Consider the following 17,746-nt stretch of genomic DNA (forward strand, 5'->3'; position numbering starts at 1 on the left):
CTGCACCCAGCTATCCACAACGCTCTCTCACAAGCAACCCGCTCCGTCGACCGTCGCTTACAGCTCAAACAACCGCCACCATGTCTGACGATTGGGAGACTTCAACCAAGATCGGTTCTCGCGTGCGCGGCGGCGCTGCTGCCCCTCGCGAGACGGTCGTCCGCGGCAAGAGCGCGCTGAATGCTGCTCAGCGCAGCGGCGCCGTTCTCGCGACCGAGAAGAAATACGCCTCCACCAATGCTGTAAGTTGATCTGAGCCGTCGAGCCTTGTCTGACACCTGTCACCTCGCCTTGCCACTGGGCAGCCATCACATCACCAGCCATCCTCCACAGCCTAACACAATCACACACGCCCTGAGCAAACCACAAAAGACGCAAGCTAACAGCCCTCCCTCTCCAGCGCGGCGGCCCCGAAGGCCAGCACCTCACCAAAGTGGACCGATCGGACGACATCGTCAAGCCCAAGACGGTGGGCGTCAAGGTGGGCGACGCGATCAAGAAGGCGCGGTCCGAGGCCAAGAACGACAAGGGCACGACCATGACGCAGAAGGACCTGGCCACAAAGTGCAACACGACGCCGACGATTGTGGCCGACTTTGAGCGCGGCAGCGCCACGCCCGACCAGAAGCTGCTCGGCAACATGGAGCGCGTCCTCAACGTCATCCTGCGCGGCGACAAGATCGGCGAGCCCAAGTTTCCGAACAAGAAGAAATAAATGAGGGGTCGAAGTTGGGGGGATCCATTTTTTGTGGCTTGCTGCTTCTGCGGGGAGCGGAAGGTCGGGCTGAGCGGCCGAGTTGCTCTTCTTGCCTTTCCTTCCGCTGGGGGATTCGATGAAGGAGGACAAAACCGAACATGTTGACTTCTGCTACTACTCCCCGCCGTCCGACGAAGCCGTTGGACAGCGCGGCAGAGCAGCAGCGGAGCGGGCCCAGAACGGGGCTCTTTGGTTTTAAGCGGGCGTTTAGAAATCCGGGATGGGGGGGTGGGGGTACACAAAAAGCACCACAGCTAGCTGGTAAACCCTCTCTCCCCAATCATCCCCTCGGTCTCTTTTTCATCTATTATTACTACACCACCTTCTTGATATGGTGCTTTGGCCACGATCGGATGAATTGAGATGGAATAAACAGTCACTCGCCACTCTCTTGCTCGGCCCTGTCTGTGTCTTGCTGCTCTTGCTCTCGTCGGCCGACTCGCGTGGTCTGATCTGGTCTCGCCTGGCTGTGATGCCTGCGTCCCTCCCCTCCCGTGCCCGGTAGAAGCAAGAAAAATATCTCTTCGTTGGCCTTCGCCAGGCGCCTGAACAGCAGACACGCGCGCTGAAAAATGAAGAAGAGCGGTGTTGGACGCACTACCTGCATTTTCAGCCACCTACCTCCCTTGGCTCAGCTATCACCCTGTCTACCTCTGTGCCTAGGCGCAAGTGTCTGCGTTTATGTGAGGTAGTATACTGTATGTGTGCTGTGATTGACACCCGTCTGCCCGCCTGCCTGTAATATATGAACTAACATGTCGCCTCTTCTTTTCTGCACTCTCCCCCCCTCCCCCCCCCTCCCCCTGCCTCCATCTCCCTGTCTCCACAGTCCGCACCCCTTCACACGCTTCAACCGGGATTGGACAGACAGACAGACAGACAGACAGACAGACAGACAGACAGACAGAAAAGCCAGCTATCCCTCCGTACATGTATGCATGTGTGCAAGTATGCAAATGCGGCGGCGCCGAGACAAAATTCAGTATCATTCATGTCATCACAAGTTGTTTGTGCCAAATGTGATGCGACCATCAGTACTAACGAAGCAGCCATCCATGATTCCATGTAGAGCAGAGCAGAGCAGAGCAGAGCACAGAGCAGAGCACAGAGCAGAGCAGAAGATGCACGGGCACAGGATTAGAGGGGGATGTGGCTGCTCTCATGACACACACGTGGATACACATGAGACATTGAGGCTGTTATGTGATTGATTGATTGACGACACGGCGAACGGAGTACATGTGTCCAAATACATGCACGTAGTAGACAAAGAACCAAGCACCACCATTCCATCAGTCGCTCGTCTGCGCCAGCTGGATGATGAGCCGACTCGCCACATCCAAAAACGGAAACGGGCTCGTCGCCCTCTTCTCATCGCGCGCCCGCCCCGCGCCGACAAGCTCGACGCGCTCCCTGACCGCCGGCGCAATCGCTGAGGCAGGCTCATCTCCACCGTCGCCGGGACCTTGCTGCTGCTCTGCCGCCGCACCAGGGCTATTCTTGCCCGACAACAGCGACGGCAGCTCCTCGTCGGGCCCGAGGGCGCGCCAGTCCTCGCCGCCGTCGCGCGACGAGACGCGGATTTCGCGGACGAGGCGGTGCACGAGGCGCTCGTAGCCGGCGCACTTGAAGTCGACGAGGAAGAAGCCGACGTCGATGTTGTACAGCTGGATCGTCAGGTACACGTAGCAGGCGTCGTCGTCGGCGACGATGTGGTGTTGGGGGTGGGAGTGGTGGTGGAGGTGGTGGTTGCTTCCCGCGGTCGCCGGTGATGGCGAGTGGTAATCTGGGTGGTCTCGGTTGGCGCTGTTGCTGTTGCTGTTGCTGTTGCTCGTTGTGCTGTGCGGGACGGACGTTGAGTGGCTGCTGTGGCCGTCGTCGCCGTGGCATTGCGACATGCCTGCGATGCTCGAGGACCGGCTTCGCATCTGAGAGCTTGGGCGCTCGTGGAGATCGACGCGCGACGAATGCGTCGACGACGGATGATGTGCCCCGGGTGGAAACATGCCTTCCTTCTTGAAGCGCGCGTTGATGACCCAGGGATCCTCTGGAATCGCGTATCCCCAATCGTCCCAGGGGCCGTGATTGCGGCGTGCGCGGCCACGCTCCCGCGAAGTCGACTTGTCATCTCTACGAACTCCCTCCATTTCGCCGGGGACGTCAAGGTCCGACTCGGATTCGATAATACCACCTTCTTTGAGGCGCTGGGCGAGTGAGTCTGTGGATCCGCCCCGAGAACCAGAGCTGCTGCGATCCGGACTATCACTGCTGCCGCCGCCAGGTTTTCGTACGGTTGGAACTTCCCAATCTGCGCCCATGGCTTTCAGTGCCTTGTAAATAGCAAGCATGGCTTCTGCAGGCTGATTTCTGCTTCTGATGCCGAATTGCCACTTGGTAGGCTTGGGTTTCTTCGTCTTTTCCTTTTCCGGAATCGGCGTCAGAGCTTCTGGCTTCATAGAAACCTTTTCCGCGTCTGCACGTGGACGGCTGTGTGGTTTGAGGCGTCGCGCCGTCGTGGCCTGCTGTCTCGCCGATTGCTCGGTTGGGGATCCCAAAGGTTCCACGTAACCGTGTTCTGGAGAATAGCCCGGCTTCGGGTAGCCCTTCATGTACGCTCGGTGGAAATCGGGTAGACTGCTCGGCAAAACTGCAATCGTGCTAACGGGGCTTCGGTGGTCTTGAATCTGCTGCTGGCTCGCATTCGAGCCATGTCTCGGTCGTTCAAGGTCTGTCGTGTCGATCTTCGGGGCAGGTGGGGGTCCAAGTTGGGCTGCCATGGGAGACGACGTGTGCCTGTGTTCGTAACTTGGCGGAGAAGTTGCCAGGAATGGTTGGAGGCTTTTCTCCTGGGAGAGTAGAGCTGTCCGCTGTTAGCAAACTTTCTTCCGGCGCGCGTGCAAAACGTACGATTCGCCTTCATGATTTGATTTTCACGGACAATCAAGTACGCGTCCTTGATGGCACTAGGCTCATCCTTTGCCAGTGCTTCCTGCACATCTTCCTTTGCATAGCCCATTGTTTTTCCGAGCTTTCCAACGACCGTTTCATGGAGCTGCTGGACCTGAGGAGCAGGTCGAGTGGGACCGAGCTTAGTGGGATCAATGGCCTTGTTTGGATCCGAGCCGGTGTCAAAAAACTCTTCTGCGGGTAGCTGTAGGTACGGTGCAAGGTCCTTGTTGAACCACGGATCTTGTCGTATTTCAGCAATCGTGATTCGGTGTACCGGGTTGACGACGAGCATCTTCTTAATCAGGCGGACGGCTCCAGAGGACAGGTAGTTTGGAATAGTGTAGCTTCCCTGCGCAATCTTTTTGAAAAGCGAAGGAATGTAGTCGTCGTCGAACGGCAGCCTGCCGACCAGCAAGACATAGAGGATCACGCCACAGCTCCACACATCGACCTCGGGGCCTGCATAGAGCTTCCCAGATATCACCTCGGGAGCGGCGTAATTCGGGCTGCCGCAGCTCGTCTTGAGAAAGTTGCCGTCCGTCATGATGTTGCTGAGACCGAAGTCGGCGATTTTGACATTCAAGTTCTCGTCCAGCAGCAGGTTTTCGGGCTTGAGGTCGCGGTGGACAATCTTGTGGCGATGGCAATATTCAACGGCGCATACAATTTGCTGAAAGAACTTGCGGGCTTTGTCTTCGGACATTTTGCCGTGGGCGACTATGTGGTCAAACAGCTCGATGCCGGCGTACTCTAGCACCATGATGATTTCGCTCGGGGTGGTGATGACTGTGTAACTAGATGCAGAATGAGCCACTGCCTCGCAGATGCGTGCCGACTGGCACTCACAGTTTGATAATGTGCGGATGGCGGAGGAGCTGGAGATATTGAATCTCGCGCTCGATGCGACCGGCCATGTCCCTCGTGATCAACTTTTTGCGCGATATTATCTTGAGAGCCACCTTTTGGCCGCTGACGACGTGGACGGCTAGCTTGACCTTGCCAAAGGAGCCCTCGCCGAGAGTCTTGACGAGCTGATACTGGCCCAGGCGCTGATTGACCTTTGTAATGGAGGCACTGTCGGCGCGCGCGACCATGGCCGGGTTCGCTCTGACATCGTGGGGAGAATCGTGGGGTCTGACCGTGTTGGAGCTGCGGCGAGTGTTTGTGGTGGATATGGACAGCGAAAGGTCCTCGTCTTCGAAGGCGGACGTCATGGCGGGCGGATGGGGAGAGCCAGGCACTGTAGGAGCCAGACGGCGGCTCAGGACCCTTTTGGCTCAGAGGAGCAAGCGAGGATGTGGATGAGGACGACAAAACGGGACTGCGGACTCGATTAACATGAGAGCATCGGCAGGCCGAGGCGGGGAAGCATACAGAGGCGCAAACAAGGTTGTGTAATCACAAGTCAGCCGGAGCCGGGTCGCGCTCGTCTGGAGGCAGGGTATGACGGCGCGAAGTGGTGCTTTGGGTCAGCAACGAACGGATGATGAGGGCGAGGGCGCTGGCGCTTTCGGACAAGGCGATGGGATGGGCGCGCAGACGAGGCGCTGGAGGCGGCGATTGGAGAAGAGGCGAGGGTTGGCGGAGACGGCAGCCGTGGCGTGGAACCTCAGGGCACGAGAAGGGTTGGACTGATGGAATTGGACAGGACAAAAATGTAGAGCAGTGAGGTACGCATAAGTCGAGAGGCAGGGCAATGACGTTGGAGCAACAGCTCCTCCGCAGGGCACAACGAAGGCAGGGGACAGGGCAGGGCGAGGCGAGGCGAGACGAGGTGACGGATAGGAAGAGAGGTGAGGAAGAGGGGGTGAGGAGGAGTCAGGGGAGGCGACGGCTGTAGGCGACGGCGGAGGGGAGGCGGCGCTGGCGAAGATGGAGAACAGAAGCGAAGAAGATGGGGGGATGGGGGAGCGATGGTGTTGGTTTTGATGAGTGAGGTGAGGTGGTTGACGACAGCGCAGGGCAGGGCCGGCGGGCTCCTGACGCGGTGCGGTCGAGGTGGAACTGGAACGGAAGCTTGCCTGCTGGCTCTGGCGCTGCTCTGGCTCTGGCTCTGGCTCTCGTTCGGCGGGGCTGCGAGTCCCAAGTCGAAGATCGCCGCGAGCCCCACGGCACCACCATCAATCACTTCATCAGCAGACGGGGCGCGCCAGGCCGAAAGCGAGCGCCGCACACTCTCGATTCTCAATTCTCAGCGTCCGCCGACAAATCCTGCACCCTCTCCCTCACGGTTCGCTCTGCTGTGCCTGCAAGCCAGCACGGCCAACCATGGCGTCACTCGCTCTGGGGGATCACCGCTGCCACACGACAACTTTTGTCCTTATCAGCTCCTCAGCTTCATTGGCAAGTATCGCCGAGTCGCTGCTCTCACGACTCGCTCACCTCCAAACCCGACGATACCCCATCAAGGATTTTTGGCAGCAGAAAAGGAGTGCCTTTCGTTGAACGCGACTTTTGGCTAGCTCGGAGCACAAATTCGGGTCCCCTCACACAATCTCAGGTGATTCGAGTCCCTCTGCACTTCGGACTCTGATCCCGTACCCAACGTTACTCGTCTGTTGTCGACGAGCCTCAACCGGTCGGGCGTCGCATCGTGAGGCGCGCTGCACCTTTCACCGAGAAATGGTGCGCGTCTTGCATTCCTTTTGTGCCTTGGCTCTGTCCGTCAGGTGGCGTGCTCTACCTTGCGCATTGTACTGTACCTGACTGGCACCTTGATGTTGAGCCGACTTTTCAAAGTCCCCGGTACCGACACAGGGAAAAACGCCAAGTGCCTGTAGCGTGCGCCACCACGGCCTGGCTCCGACCGACGGCAATGGCGCGCTTTGCCGTGCTAGAAGGCTTGGTTCTTCCAGGGTCAACGTGGAAACAACGATGGCGCAAAGCCTGTGATGGCGCCCTCGATGACGAACGTCAACATTCATTGCTTGAGGCCTCCCTGTCGCAAGTGAGACCAGACGGCACGGCTGCAACAACACCGGAAAAGTTTGCGGTGAGAGGTGAAAGTGCGCCACGGTGGCAGCAAGGCTTGCGATGCGTCTGGTGGTAAGCATGGCAACAGGAGAAAAAGAGACGAGAAACCAAGCATTGGGTCGAGTTTCCATTGGCTTGCATGTGAGCGCTGATCAATCTCGCAGTCGAAGGCTTCATTGATCCAAGAAACGCCAATAAAGCTGCGTCATCACCACAAGGTCAGTAAGAATCCGCCCTGGAAGATCGGATCAGCTGGCGGGTAAACAAGACTTTGAGATGAGTTCCTAGAGTCGATATCCCGAGCGCCTTCACCGGCGTGGCGGCGCGAGTGCCGTCAAGATGGCTGATGTGTACAGCCAAGGCGTCACTTTATGTGCCGAGTACCGTGCCATTCGGATTTCCTCTCGACATTAATCAAGGCAAGCGACGTCCACAACACTCTATTTGCAGTCAAGTCGACGTCGAGCAAGAAGACGCGATTCTCATCTAGATTAATCAATGCCAGGGACAGGCACAAGCGCGGCGGGTAGGGTCTGAAAGTGGGTACTCGGAACGGGTGGCAGAGAAGGTGGCTGGTGTTGCACAGGAACAAGATCTGTGGCACTGGCCCGTCGCCGTGTCTAAAAATGGACTAGAGGGACGAGCGAAAGAAGGGGAGACATGGGCATGGATGGATAAATGGATGCTCAGTTGGTCGTCCGTGGCGGGGAGACGGTGTCGCGGGCACTTGTTTCAGGGTAAAAATACACCACCAATTATTCACGCGTTGGACGTGTGGCGAAGAGGGTGTCGGAGGTGCATGCTGCGAAGCAGAGTGACGATGAAGTGCAGGCGGTTCGAGGTGTTAAAGCGGCATCGGCGCTGGTGCTTTGTGTATAGAGTGGTGTCAGGACGGAAAAGTCGAAGGGCTGATACGAGTATGTATTAGTACTTGGTATCAAGGCACTCAGCAAGTGGGGGGAGGAAATGGGTGGGCCAGAGTGCTGGAGCTGGTACATGTGTAGCAAGGAGGTTTCGTCGAGGCGCAGAGAAAGAGATGATGAAGCTCAGCGCGGTGGACACAGCTGCGAGGGGATATACATAGCAGGTCGATGGTTACACGTCGAGTGAGAGGAAGTGGAAAAGCTCCGGCGGCGGGCGGATGCGAGGCGATGCGCTGCGATGCAATGCGAAATACATACATAGTGGCGGCGAATATAGGTTGCAGAGTGACAGGCGCAGAAACACCAATGGGCTGTGGACGGCAGAAAAGCCACGGCAACGGCGCATGTGCATTTGACGGATTTGGCGCGGGTGCCGCTGAGCCTGAGCCTGAGCCTGGGTGTGTGCTGGCCGTGCAGCTCTCGACGGCCAGTGGTGTTGAGAGAGCCGTCGAGTGGGTGTGGGGTGTGGGTGTGGGGGCTGCGGTGCCGTGGGATTCGCGCAACGCAACGAGGACGACGGGAGGCCTCTGCCCGATCCGAGCGTGCGGGAGACCACCGTTGCTGCTGGTGATGATCATCAATCATCCTCTCCATCCTCCCAGCCTCCTCTCTCCAACTCCAGCCTCTCCCCCCAACTTCGCCTCAAGGTCCACCTGTCTTCCGCTATCCCCTCCATCCTTGCCGCCATCCAGAGGAAAAGAAAGAGACGAAGGAAAAAAAAAAAAAGTGTCAGGCCGCCACACGCTTCAGCACTCTGCCGCCCACCCCGACTAGCCTGCAACTGCGACGACTCCGCCTTGCCAGCGTCTTCCCCGTCTCTTTGCTCTCTCCTCACCTTGCGACCGACTCGCGCCGCATGTCGCACTTCGTCACTGTGCCACGACTCCAGCTGAAGTGACACACGCCCGTCCCGAAGCCTTCAGCTGTCCAAACGCCCTTCCACTCTCCTCCTCCTCCTTCCCCCTCCAAACGTCACTCGCTCACTTTGCGATTTGCGACTCCATTGCCCGGACGCTGCGCTGTCCGCCCAATTGGTCCGCCCAAGTCTTCGGCTGGCTCCAGAACCCAGACTGCGGTCCCCCGTCCGTCCTGTTGAAACCTCCGGGATCCAAATCGAAACCACCGCCGGACCCTCACTTGCTTCGCCCACTGACCCCAATCCTGCTCTTGCCCCAGGCCCGCTGCTGTTCATGTTTTGACCTTCGCCCAACCGCTCCCTCTTCGACTTTGCTCATCTTCGAAAATGGGTGTCGACACGCAGAGACCGCCGCCGCTGCCCGCGCCCACTGAGAGCTCCGCATTGGAAGATAGCAGTCGCGCCGACGACCTGGCCACGGACATCTCCCGCCGCACCGACCGCTCCCACTACTCCATCCCGGATGACGGTACACCAGTGACAATTGCGACCAAACCCAAGGAAAAGGGCCTCCATCACCGTCACCAGTCGCAGACGTCGCTCTTAATAGAGTACTTCGAGGCTGGAAAGAGCGGTGACAAGGTGCATTCTCGACCAAGCGTCCGCGTCAGAGTCACGCCCTCATCCAAACACCGCAAGTCCAAAGATGCTGACCACGTCGACATCACCCACACCGACAAGGACCGAAAGCCTGCATATACCCGAAGGGTGTTGCTGCCTTCCGGAGCCAAGCCTTCGGAAGGCAAAACTACCGATACGAGCGAACTTTCATACTCTTCCGAATCCAACGTCAGTGGGAGACCTCCAGTGGAGGTCGAGGTCATGAACAACGTCAGTGACTTGTCGCGATCCGATTTGTCCCAGGGCCGCTATGTCCCCGCTCCGTCAGACATTTCTTCGATGCCACCGGACAGTTTGTTGGACGCCCCAGCCATCACCGCCGCTGCCGCTGGCCTGGCAGCGAGTCAACATCTCAAAGCTCCTGAGCGTCGGAGGAGCCGCAGCTTGAGTAGGGAGCGCATCATGACCCAAAAGATCATGGAAAAACTCAAGGATCAGCCCGAGTCGAGCAGCAAGAGCAAACATAGGCGGGAAAAGAGCGCCAGCAGCGAAAAGTCAAAAGAAGAAAAGTCCAGGCGCAGAGCGTCGCGCTCTCGACGCGAAGAGGCCCTCATCAGCGGGACTACCGAGTCTAGCCTCCTCGCGTCGGAGCTGAGCCGCAGATCGGGAGATACGCACTCTGTCCGCTCAGGTGTTTCGACCACTTCATCAATTAACAACCCCAAACTCCTTGCCACGGTCGAAGATGCCATCAAGCGACTCATCTTACCCGAGATTAATGCGCTCAAGGAGAACCAGAACCGCGCCAATCAACCCATTTCCTCGTCCAGCACCAGCGAGAGGCGCGTCTCAAAGTCCACCAGTGCGCCGGACGTCAAAGTGGTGTCGGGCGATGAAAGGAGCACCCTTCTTTCCGTGGAAACATCTTCTGTCAAAGGCAAGAAGACTCGGCGGTCGAGCCGGTCAGGATCTGAGAGGAGCTATGATCGACATTCCGAGGATACCGTTACTGCTGATGATAGGTCTCATCGTAAAAAGAGCAGGGAAAGGCACCGTGTTAGGGACGCCGCTCTGATTGGGGGCGCAGCGGCCGGTCTCACAGCCGCCGCGTTGAGACACCACGATTCTCACACCAGCATTGACAAGAAGGAAAGAAAAAAGAGGCGCAGTCGACGAGAAAGTCATACTGCGAGCTTGTCTGAGAGTATTGAAGACGATGATGAGTTGGCCAAGGAAGCTGTGCCACCTTTGCCCATGGCCAGCGAATTCCAGCCCTCCGAGGTCACCCGCGCGTCGCTTTTATCCGAGAACACCGAGGGACCTCATTCGGTTTCATCAAGGGGCGCCACGCCAGTCAAAGAAGTCTCTCGCGGAACGCCTCGCCCAGTTGTATCGCCTGGCGCTCGTAGTCCAACACGATCACCTGCCGACCTTCGGAAGGACACGAGCAGTTTTGGCTCGCTCATTGACCAGGCATTCGGAACGTCAAAGCAACAACATGGCCTCCCGCCAAATGCTCAGGCAACTGCTCTTACTGCTGCCGGCGCCGCTGCAGCCATGGCCTCTCACCGCAGCAAGGGCAAGGAGCGAGATGGGTCACGTACTCCCACCCGCGATCTTTATAGAACCAGCGAAAACTATGGAGATGGTGATGGGGATCAAACTCCACGATCTCGACCGATGAGTGCTGCTTCCGGCCACCACGTTAATCGAAAAATGTCTGAGCTTTCGCTCGACTCCGCTTCAAACTCGCCCAGCACAAACGCGGCGCGCTCGCGCAAACGTCCTCGGGGTACTTTTGAAAGCAAGTCAAAGTCTTTGGGCGCCCCGAGGCGTGAAGAAGCCGACGAATTCTTTGATCACGAACATGAGGAGAACGATGCGCTACGTGCTGAGATGGATGAGAAGCGCTTGACGGGTTACACCGATGAGAGCCTGAAGAGCTCCAACGGCCCGGTTGATGACCGTCTCCAGACAACTTACACTGATACTAGTCGAGAATCCATCGAGCAAAACATTCAGATGGTGGGCGAAAAGGCAGGTTACGTCCACACGCCGGCAGCTGTCGAATCCGCTGTCGCCTCGCTTGTGGACCCATCGACGGTCAGTGTGTCCCACCTCGATTCTGGAAATTCTGGAGAGTCTTCAGAGCAGCGTCGCTTCGCTGCAGATGAAAATGTCTTCATCGGCCACCAGGACAATCACAGTTCGGAGCGTTGGGGTGCCCTTCGTGACCGTGCGAAGAACCTGGCCCAAGCGCACGCGCGCGAGCTCTCCCCTCAGCAAAGCGAAGACAGTTCGCTGCGTTCGGAGCACGAAGTTGAAATGACGGCCAATGCCATGCCGTTGGGCGAGCCGGAGCCTGAGATTGGCCACGGTCTTGGGGACGACGGCTCGGATGTGACGACAAACCCCTCGGAAATTCAGGGCCCGGCCCGTACCCCTGACCGCTGGCCTTATGAGCCGACCCCTCCCATGTCGACCAAGGGCCAGCGCATTGGCGAGGCTGCTGCTCTGGGCGGCGCCGCCGCCATTGTCAGTGCTGCGGCCGCCAACCTCTTGAGAAACGACCACGGGAGCCCTGCTGCGGAAGATCACCATTACCAGTCTACTGTCGAAGACGACTATGACGAGCATGGAGAACCGTACCCCGAAGAGGATGATGATTTCCACCGCCGACACATGACCCCGACCAGTCCTGGCCATTGGAAGGACGAAGGGTACATTTCGGCCGCTCAGCCTGGCTACACACCTGAGCCTCACCGGGACAGATCTCAGTCTTTCGATGGCGGCATGCCAGACTTTACCGGTGGCCTCGATGATGACCCGTTCGTCTCGGGGGGCAAGAGTGGGCATGCACGTAACTTTAGCGGCAATTCCCATGGCATGTCGTCTCCTCTTTACGACAGCGCCACTGGCAAAGGACTTGACCGTATCCAATCCAAGGATATTGTAGCCCTCATGGACCATCTCACCGTCCGTGACGCCCAAAGGAACGCCCGCGACACTGAGATTCTCGTCACTCTTGTCCGCAGCGCTGCTGAGATGCGCAATTCTTTCGAGGAGATGAAGAAGTTCATTGCCGAGCAGGACCGGATGATTATGAGCAATACCGACAAGGACGCTGACATGACTGTTCAACGCATCCTGAATGGCCAACCTCCCGCCCGTAGCGTAGGCCGCAATTCGAGCGACGACATGGATGAGATGCAGTCAAAGCGCAAGAACATCTTCAAGCGCGCCCTGCGAGGCTTGAGCATGAAGAACTCGAATGATCTGGGCAAGATTGAGGAGATGCTCATGCAGCTGCTCGATGACGTCGAAGGGCTCAAGGAGTCGACGACGTTTGCTCAGCCTCCCAAGTCGCAAGACAGCCGAGGCCAGAGTATCACGTCTTATGAAAACCTCAGAGCCAACGATCCCGGCTATGAGCCCGAGGGACGTGCTAACACTGCGTCGACGCCAAACCAGTCTGGCAGCTTCTCTAACCCGTCGTCCTCCCGACAGCTTGGTCGACACTCTGGATACGATGGTCGCCGGGGCTCAGAACACCGCGTCAGCACGGTGCTCGAGGGGGACGAGGAACTAGACGAAACTCCTGAAGTACAAGGCTATGACGACGAGCGTCTTCTCACTCCAACCCAAGAGGCGAAGCGAAGCATGTCAATTACGCAGGTGACGCCTCCGCAGCTACAGGAGAACTTCCCAGATGCTCAAAGCCCGGACACGCCGAAAACCAAGTCGAAGCATCGGTCGACTGGCTCGTCTTCGCTTTTCGGCCCTCTGAAAATCTCGCGCTGGTCGAGAACGACGACCTCGACAGATAAGGAGAGTGGGCGTAGCAAAAAGAACAAACCGTACTCGGATGCCTCACGGTCTGGCTCGAACGTCAATCTCACCCACTACGACGAGTATGCGGTGAATTCGGACGACCGTTTGCCCTCACAGACGTCTCTACAGCGTGGCTTTGCATACGAGCACGGCCGGTCACCTTCACCTTTGATTCCAGAGCACGAGTTGGAAGACCCGAAGTATCATGCTCACCGCAACTCGCTAAACCTTGAGCATCCGCAGCCGCGTCCGGGCCCAACGCATCGCCACCAAACATATCTCGAATCTCAGGCCGTGAATTTCGACGACCCGCAGTCCCCAGATTTCGACCAGTGGGGCTCCGCGCCGAGCCTGGCACTCAACCGCAACCGGCTGAGCAGCAATACCGGGCACATGTCGCCCCTCTCCGACGGCGGTTACTCGAACCACTCTGCATCCGAGCAAGTCAACAACAGCCGACAAAGGGATGACGGGCCCCTGATCCCCCAGGAGCAGCAAAACCTGCGCGCTAGCCTCCCCTTTGGTGCCAAGCCCATGCATAGCAGCCCCCTCGGCAACGGCCAGTATCTGGCGCCGCTCGCCCCTATCGAGGAGGTGCGCTATAGCTTGGAGACCGAACGGCGCTCCATGACCCCTTCGTCTCCACAGCCGGCGTCGCGAAGTGGCTCTGGCCGCAAGATCTTGAATGGGCCTCGTCCCATGGGGTCGCGCAGCCCACGGCCTCTCGAGCATTCCGAGACGGTGATTCGCAGGAAGCCGGTCGGTGATCACCAGAGTCAGCGCAGTTTGAGCCCGAGTAAGTAAAGATTCCGGACAAGAGGGAGGAGTTGATGGACTGACATTGTGACCTCCGCAGTCTCGTACCGCTCCTCGCTCGAGAGCGAAACCTTTTAAGCCTGGACGCTTCGTGCCGTCTTAGCTACCGTTGCGCCGCTTGATGTGAGAATGAGAAGACTGGCCCGTTTTGAACCAATGATACCCCACCTCCCTGATGCCCGCCGTAGCTTGCTTGCTTACTTGCTCTTGCTTGCTGTTCTACACGCTCGCCAACTCTCTCCTCACGGCGGCAATTCCACGTTTTTTTCACTGTTTCCTTTTTTTCCTTGTTTGGCGTCTCCTTGCTGTGATTCGAGGCGAGTCGCTCGCCTACCATCTCCAAGGCCACATGGCGCGGCAAAGAAGCGAGAAACAGGAGGAAGACGCTCTTCGCCCCACACCTCCTCCCCCTTTTCTACCTCTCTTCGTATACTGCTTATACTTCTAAATGCTAATCACTTTTTTCTCTCCGATTTCCTGCTCGTCTACTATCCTGTTCCTCCTGTTCCCTCCTTCCCCCCTCTCTCTCTCTCTCCACATGTCACTGGTTCCTTGTCCCTCCTCTTTCTTTCCTTTCCCCTGATTTTGCTCTATTTGAAATGCGAACACACTGCTCATGATGAGATGATGGATGACGCCGATGGAAGGTTTTGCGATGGGGAGCGGTGCGCTTTGTTTGTCTGCTGTTGGTTGACGGTGGTCGCGGGTCCGTCGGGTGTGGAGGTGGTTTCTCGCGGGCGGGCGTGCGTGGTTGAATGAGTGGATGATGCGCTTGCGGTGGGGTTGGCTAGGTGGCTGTGGCGCGGGCGATGGGTATGCCGGTGGATCGAAGGTGTCGTCTGGATGGCGGTGGCATTGGAGAGAGCGGGAGAGAGCGGGTGTCGATGATGTAGTGAATGTGATTGCAACTGCTTGGTCCTCTTGAACTGACTGCTTGTGCTGATGACTCTGGTGCTTCGTGCAGTCAGAGAGCAACCAACGACCACCAACCACATCTCGTTTCCACCTGCTGCGTGTCAAGCACAAGGAAATGCTGAATCGGCCACCTTGACGAGCATTCAAACATTACACTGCAAAAATCACGATCTACCAATCTTCCACCTTAGAACACTGGCTCCCACTTCCCCCAACCCTCACACCATCGGCGGCTCAGCGTCGCTGCTGTTCCCTCTCCGCCGCCGCCAAAGCCCTCAACTCCCGCCGCAAGATCTTGCCACTCGGCGCGCGCGGTATCTTCTCCACAAACACCACGCCGCCCCTCAACCGCTTGTAGTCTGCCACCTGCCCGGCCACAAACTGCGCGATCTCATCGGCAGTGTCGCTTCCCCAGGCCTCGGGCGCCTTGGCGACGACGTACGCGCGAGGGACCTGTCCAGCAGCCTCGCCCACCACGTCGTCGTCGGCGGCGGCGCCGTCACCGTCAGTTTCGACATGGGCGAGCGGCACGCCGATGACAGCCGCGTCCGCCACGACCGGGTGCGCCAGCAGCAGCGCCTCCAGCTCCGCCGGCGGCACCGTGTGCGTGCGGTACTTGATCAGCTCCTTCTTGCGGTCGACCATGTAGAACTTGCCGTCGCGCCACGCCATGACGTCGCCGCTGCGGAACCAGCCGCCGGGCTGCACGAACGCTTCAGAGTCGGCCGCTGAGTTGTTGTGGTACCCTTTGGAGACGACGGGCCCGCGCACCCACATCTCGCCTGCCGTGCCGGGCGCTGCGTCGGTGCCATCGTCGGCGACGATTCTGGGCGTTGTTAGTGGTGGACGTTGACGAGAGCTTCAAGTGACAGCATGGGACCAGACTCACCTCGCCTCGTGGCCGGGCGTCAGGCAGCTGACGCTGCCCGTCTCGTCCGTCTCGCCATACGGCAGCAGCGTGATGGCGCCCGTCGTCTCGGTCAATCCCCACGTCTGGCTAATCAGCGTCCTGTTGGTGCTGCTGCTGCTGCTGCTGCTGCTGCCAGGGCGACCCAGCTTGCGGCTCGCGGCCATCTGCAGCTCCTTGCTCATGGGCGCGCCGCCGCTGACGGCGTGCTCCAGGCTGGCAAACTGGTCCGTGACGAGCGGGTGCCGCGCGATGCCCAGCCAGATGGGCGGCGCCGTGAAGAACGACGTGATGCGGTACTTCTTGCAGTACTCGAGGAACAGGCCAAAGTCGAACCTGGCCATCCAAAACGCCGTGCCTCCGATGTACATGGGGTTGACGAGGTACCCCTGGATGGCCGAGATGTGCGACGGCGGCAGGTGCGCGATGGTGCGGTACTCGAAGTTCGGGCGATGCTTCTTGTTGTACGCCTTCCACGGGTCCAGGGACGTCACGGCCTCGGCGACAATGTTGCGGTGCGAGATCCTGACGCCTTTCGGACTGCCCGTCGTGCCGCTGGAGTAGATGAGCACGATGGTCGTGTCCTCGAGCTCGCCGGGATCGGTGATGCGTTGCCACTCCATCTTTTTGAGGCCCACGACGTTTTGCTTGTCTTTTGCGCTCCGCAGCTCCCATTCGCCCCCCGTGGGAATCACAAGCACGCGGTCTTCTGGCAGGCCAACCTCCTGTGCGGCGGCGAGGGCCAGTGGTCTGGTATCGTCATTGCAAATGAGCAGTTTGGCATCCCCGTCGCGCATTTGCTTGGCCACGTCGGATGGTGACCCAGCTGGGCTTGCTGCAGAATAGACACCACCGGCAGCGATGACGCCATAGAATGCGATGGATAGGAGATGGTGACCAGTAGTGACGCTGCAGACTACGTCTTTGCCAGGTCCTGATTCGCCGATTCCATACTTGTGGCGGAGAGTGTGAGCAGTGCGTTTTGTACAGTCCCGAGCTTCGGATTTGGTTATGAAATGGTTCGAGTTGGCGCAAGAGATGGAGACTGGAGTGTATTCTCTTGCGTGACTGAGTTCGGATTCTGCCCAACGTCAGAAGGAATTCGTCAAGTCAATCAAGATGGCCTTGACAGCGGGAAAAGTACCAAACAACAAAGTGAGCACATCGAGATCTGGGAGCGGCCACTGATCGGGGCATTTGTATATGATGCCCTCGGCCGTCTGCTCAAAAATGGTAGCCATCTGGTCCAAAGGTCAATCTTTTTGAGAGACAGAGTAAAGGAGCAAGGTACACGGGCATTTGTACGAAAGACAGGAGCCAGATTCATTGCAGAGTAGATCTCCCAAGCTCTTCATACGGCCATCTTGCCTAAACAGTCATAGGGAGACGGAGAGAAGTGCTAATCGAAGACCGCTAATCTGAAGAATTGCGCAAAGACGCAATTTGGTTGCTCAAATTAGAAGCCAAATGTAGATCACGGGACTACGCGAGGCAGAAGGGTCCGGACCTTTTGTTCTGCGGAGCTTCGGGATGAGCTTTGGACAGTCGTGAAAAGAGCACGCTACGCGCGTGTTGAAGCCATTCGAATGACTCGTACCCCTTTTCCATGGCGACGCAGGGGGTCTGAGCTTTGGAGCAGACGCTCGGATATTCTCGAAGAATTCTTCTTGAGCAGTATGCATACCACTCGGTGGATGAGCCATTCGCCATGCTCAACGACCAGTCGTTCTTACCTTTCACCTTTGAGCTGGACGTGTGGTCCTTTGCCATTTGCCTTTACATGTTTCCATTCCGGTTTGCTGGTTTGGCGCGCAGTGAAAGCCGTCCAAGGGCAAAAGTTCAGAGCAGCCTCGTCTCTCCCTGGGAGGGTTGGCGCTGGTCATCCAACGCGGACTTTTCGAGACTCGAAGTTGAACGGGCAGAGGCTGCTTTGAACATACCAAGGCGCAAAGCGATGTGCTCGAGAGCTTTCATGGCAAAGGTCTGAAATCAAGCCTCGACCTACCGTGTCATCTTTGAGGAAATTCAGTCGTAATTTACCTAGATGCAGTAGCTCGGATTCACAATGACGTTGCTGGCTTTGTTGCGCAGACTTCCGAGGTATGATAAGATGGGTGCCATGGAAAAGCAATAATATGAATCAATCGGGACCATGCTGCAGTCTGGCGAATGATTTTGCAGCAATGTGACCTGCTTCT

At 57.9% G+C, this 17,746-nt stretch overlaps 7 protein-coding genes across 7 annotated transcripts; 4 read left to right on the forward strand and 3 right to left on the reverse strand.

The window, feature by feature from the left end:
• Nucleotides 1-80: 80 nt before the first annotated feature.
• On the forward strand, nucleotides 81-715 carry J3D65DRAFT_669375 (multi protein-bridging factor 1; the record flags this gene model as incomplete). Its single annotated transcript, XM_066803192.1, has 2 exons — nucleotides 81-242; nucleotides 401-715. 2 exons carry the CDS (start codon nucleotides 81-83, stop codon nucleotides 713-715), a joined length of 477 nt encoding a protein of 158 aa, XP_066654012.1.
• A 1,334-nt stretch (nucleotides 716-2,049) lies between these two features.
• Nucleotides 2,050-4,920, reverse strand: J3D65DRAFT_699814 (uncharacterized protein; the record flags this gene model as incomplete). The annotated part of the gene is made up of 3 exons (XM_066804069.1): nucleotides 2,050-3,617; nucleotides 3,665-4,500; nucleotides 4,553-4,920. The coding sequence occupies 3 exons, from the start codon at nucleotides 4,918-4,920 to the stop codon at nucleotides 2,050-2,052; spliced, it is 2,772 nt and encodes a 923-aa protein (XP_066654013.1).
• A 560-nt stretch (nucleotides 4,921-5,480) lies between these two features.
• J3D65DRAFT_447824 (uncharacterized protein) lies at nucleotides 5,481-6,542 on the forward strand. Its single transcript, XM_066796312.1, has 2 exons — nucleotides 5,481-6,331; nucleotides 6,432-6,542. Exon 1 carries the CDS (start codon nucleotides 5,620-5,622, stop codon nucleotides 6,166-6,168), a length of 549 nt encoding a protein of 182 aa, XP_066654014.1. The 5' UTR covers nucleotides 5,481-5,619; the 3' UTR covers nucleotides 6,169-6,331; nucleotides 6,432-6,542.
• On the reverse strand, nucleotides 6,244-7,079 carry J3D65DRAFT_447803 (uncharacterized protein). Its single transcript, XM_066796311.1, has one exon. It carries the CDS (start codon nucleotides 6,808-6,810, stop codon nucleotides 6,319-6,321), a length of 492 nt encoding a protein of 163 aa, XP_066654015.1. The 5' UTR covers nucleotides 6,811-7,079; the 3' UTR covers nucleotides 6,244-6,318.
• Nucleotides 7,080-8,508: 1,429 nt separating this feature from the next.
• On the forward strand, nucleotides 8,509-13,804 carry J3D65DRAFT_699836 (uncharacterized protein; the record flags this gene model as incomplete). The annotated part of the gene is made up of 2 exons (XM_066804070.1): nucleotides 8,509-13,694; nucleotides 13,767-13,804. The coding sequence occupies exons 1-2, from the start codon at nucleotides 8,846-8,848 to the stop codon at nucleotides 13,802-13,804; spliced, it is 4,887 nt and encodes a 1,628-aa protein (XP_066654016.1). The 5' UTR covers nucleotides 8,509-8,845.
• Nucleotides 13,749-14,680, forward strand: J3D65DRAFT_447911 (uncharacterized protein). Its single transcript, XM_066796314.1, has one exon. The coding sequence runs from the start codon at nucleotides 13,856-13,858 to the stop codon at nucleotides 14,483-14,485; it is 630 nt and encodes a 209-aa protein (XP_066654017.1). The 5' UTR covers nucleotides 13,749-13,855; the 3' UTR covers nucleotides 14,486-14,680.
• Nucleotides 14,681-16,961, reverse strand: J3D65DRAFT_447910 (uncharacterized protein). The gene is made up of 3 exons (XM_066796313.1): nucleotides 16,693-16,961; nucleotides 15,531-16,629; nucleotides 14,681-15,467 (listed from the first exon to the last, which is right to left on the reverse strand). Exons 1-3 carry the CDS (start codon nucleotides 16,787-16,789, stop codon nucleotides 14,876-14,878), a joined length of 1,788 nt encoding a protein of 595 aa, XP_066654018.1. The 5' UTR covers nucleotides 16,790-16,961; the 3' UTR covers nucleotides 14,681-14,875.
• Between the last annotated feature and the right edge of the window lie 785 nt (nucleotides 16,962-17,746).

Source organism: Phyllosticta citribraziliensis, assembly GCF_038025025.1.
Source record: "Phyllosticta citribraziliensis strain CPC 17464 chromosome Unknown J3D65scaffold_8, whole genome shotgun sequence".
Classification (NCBI taxonomy): Eukaryota; Fungi; Ascomycota; class Dothideomycetes; order Botryosphaeriales; family Phyllostictaceae; genus Phyllosticta; species Phyllosticta citribraziliensis.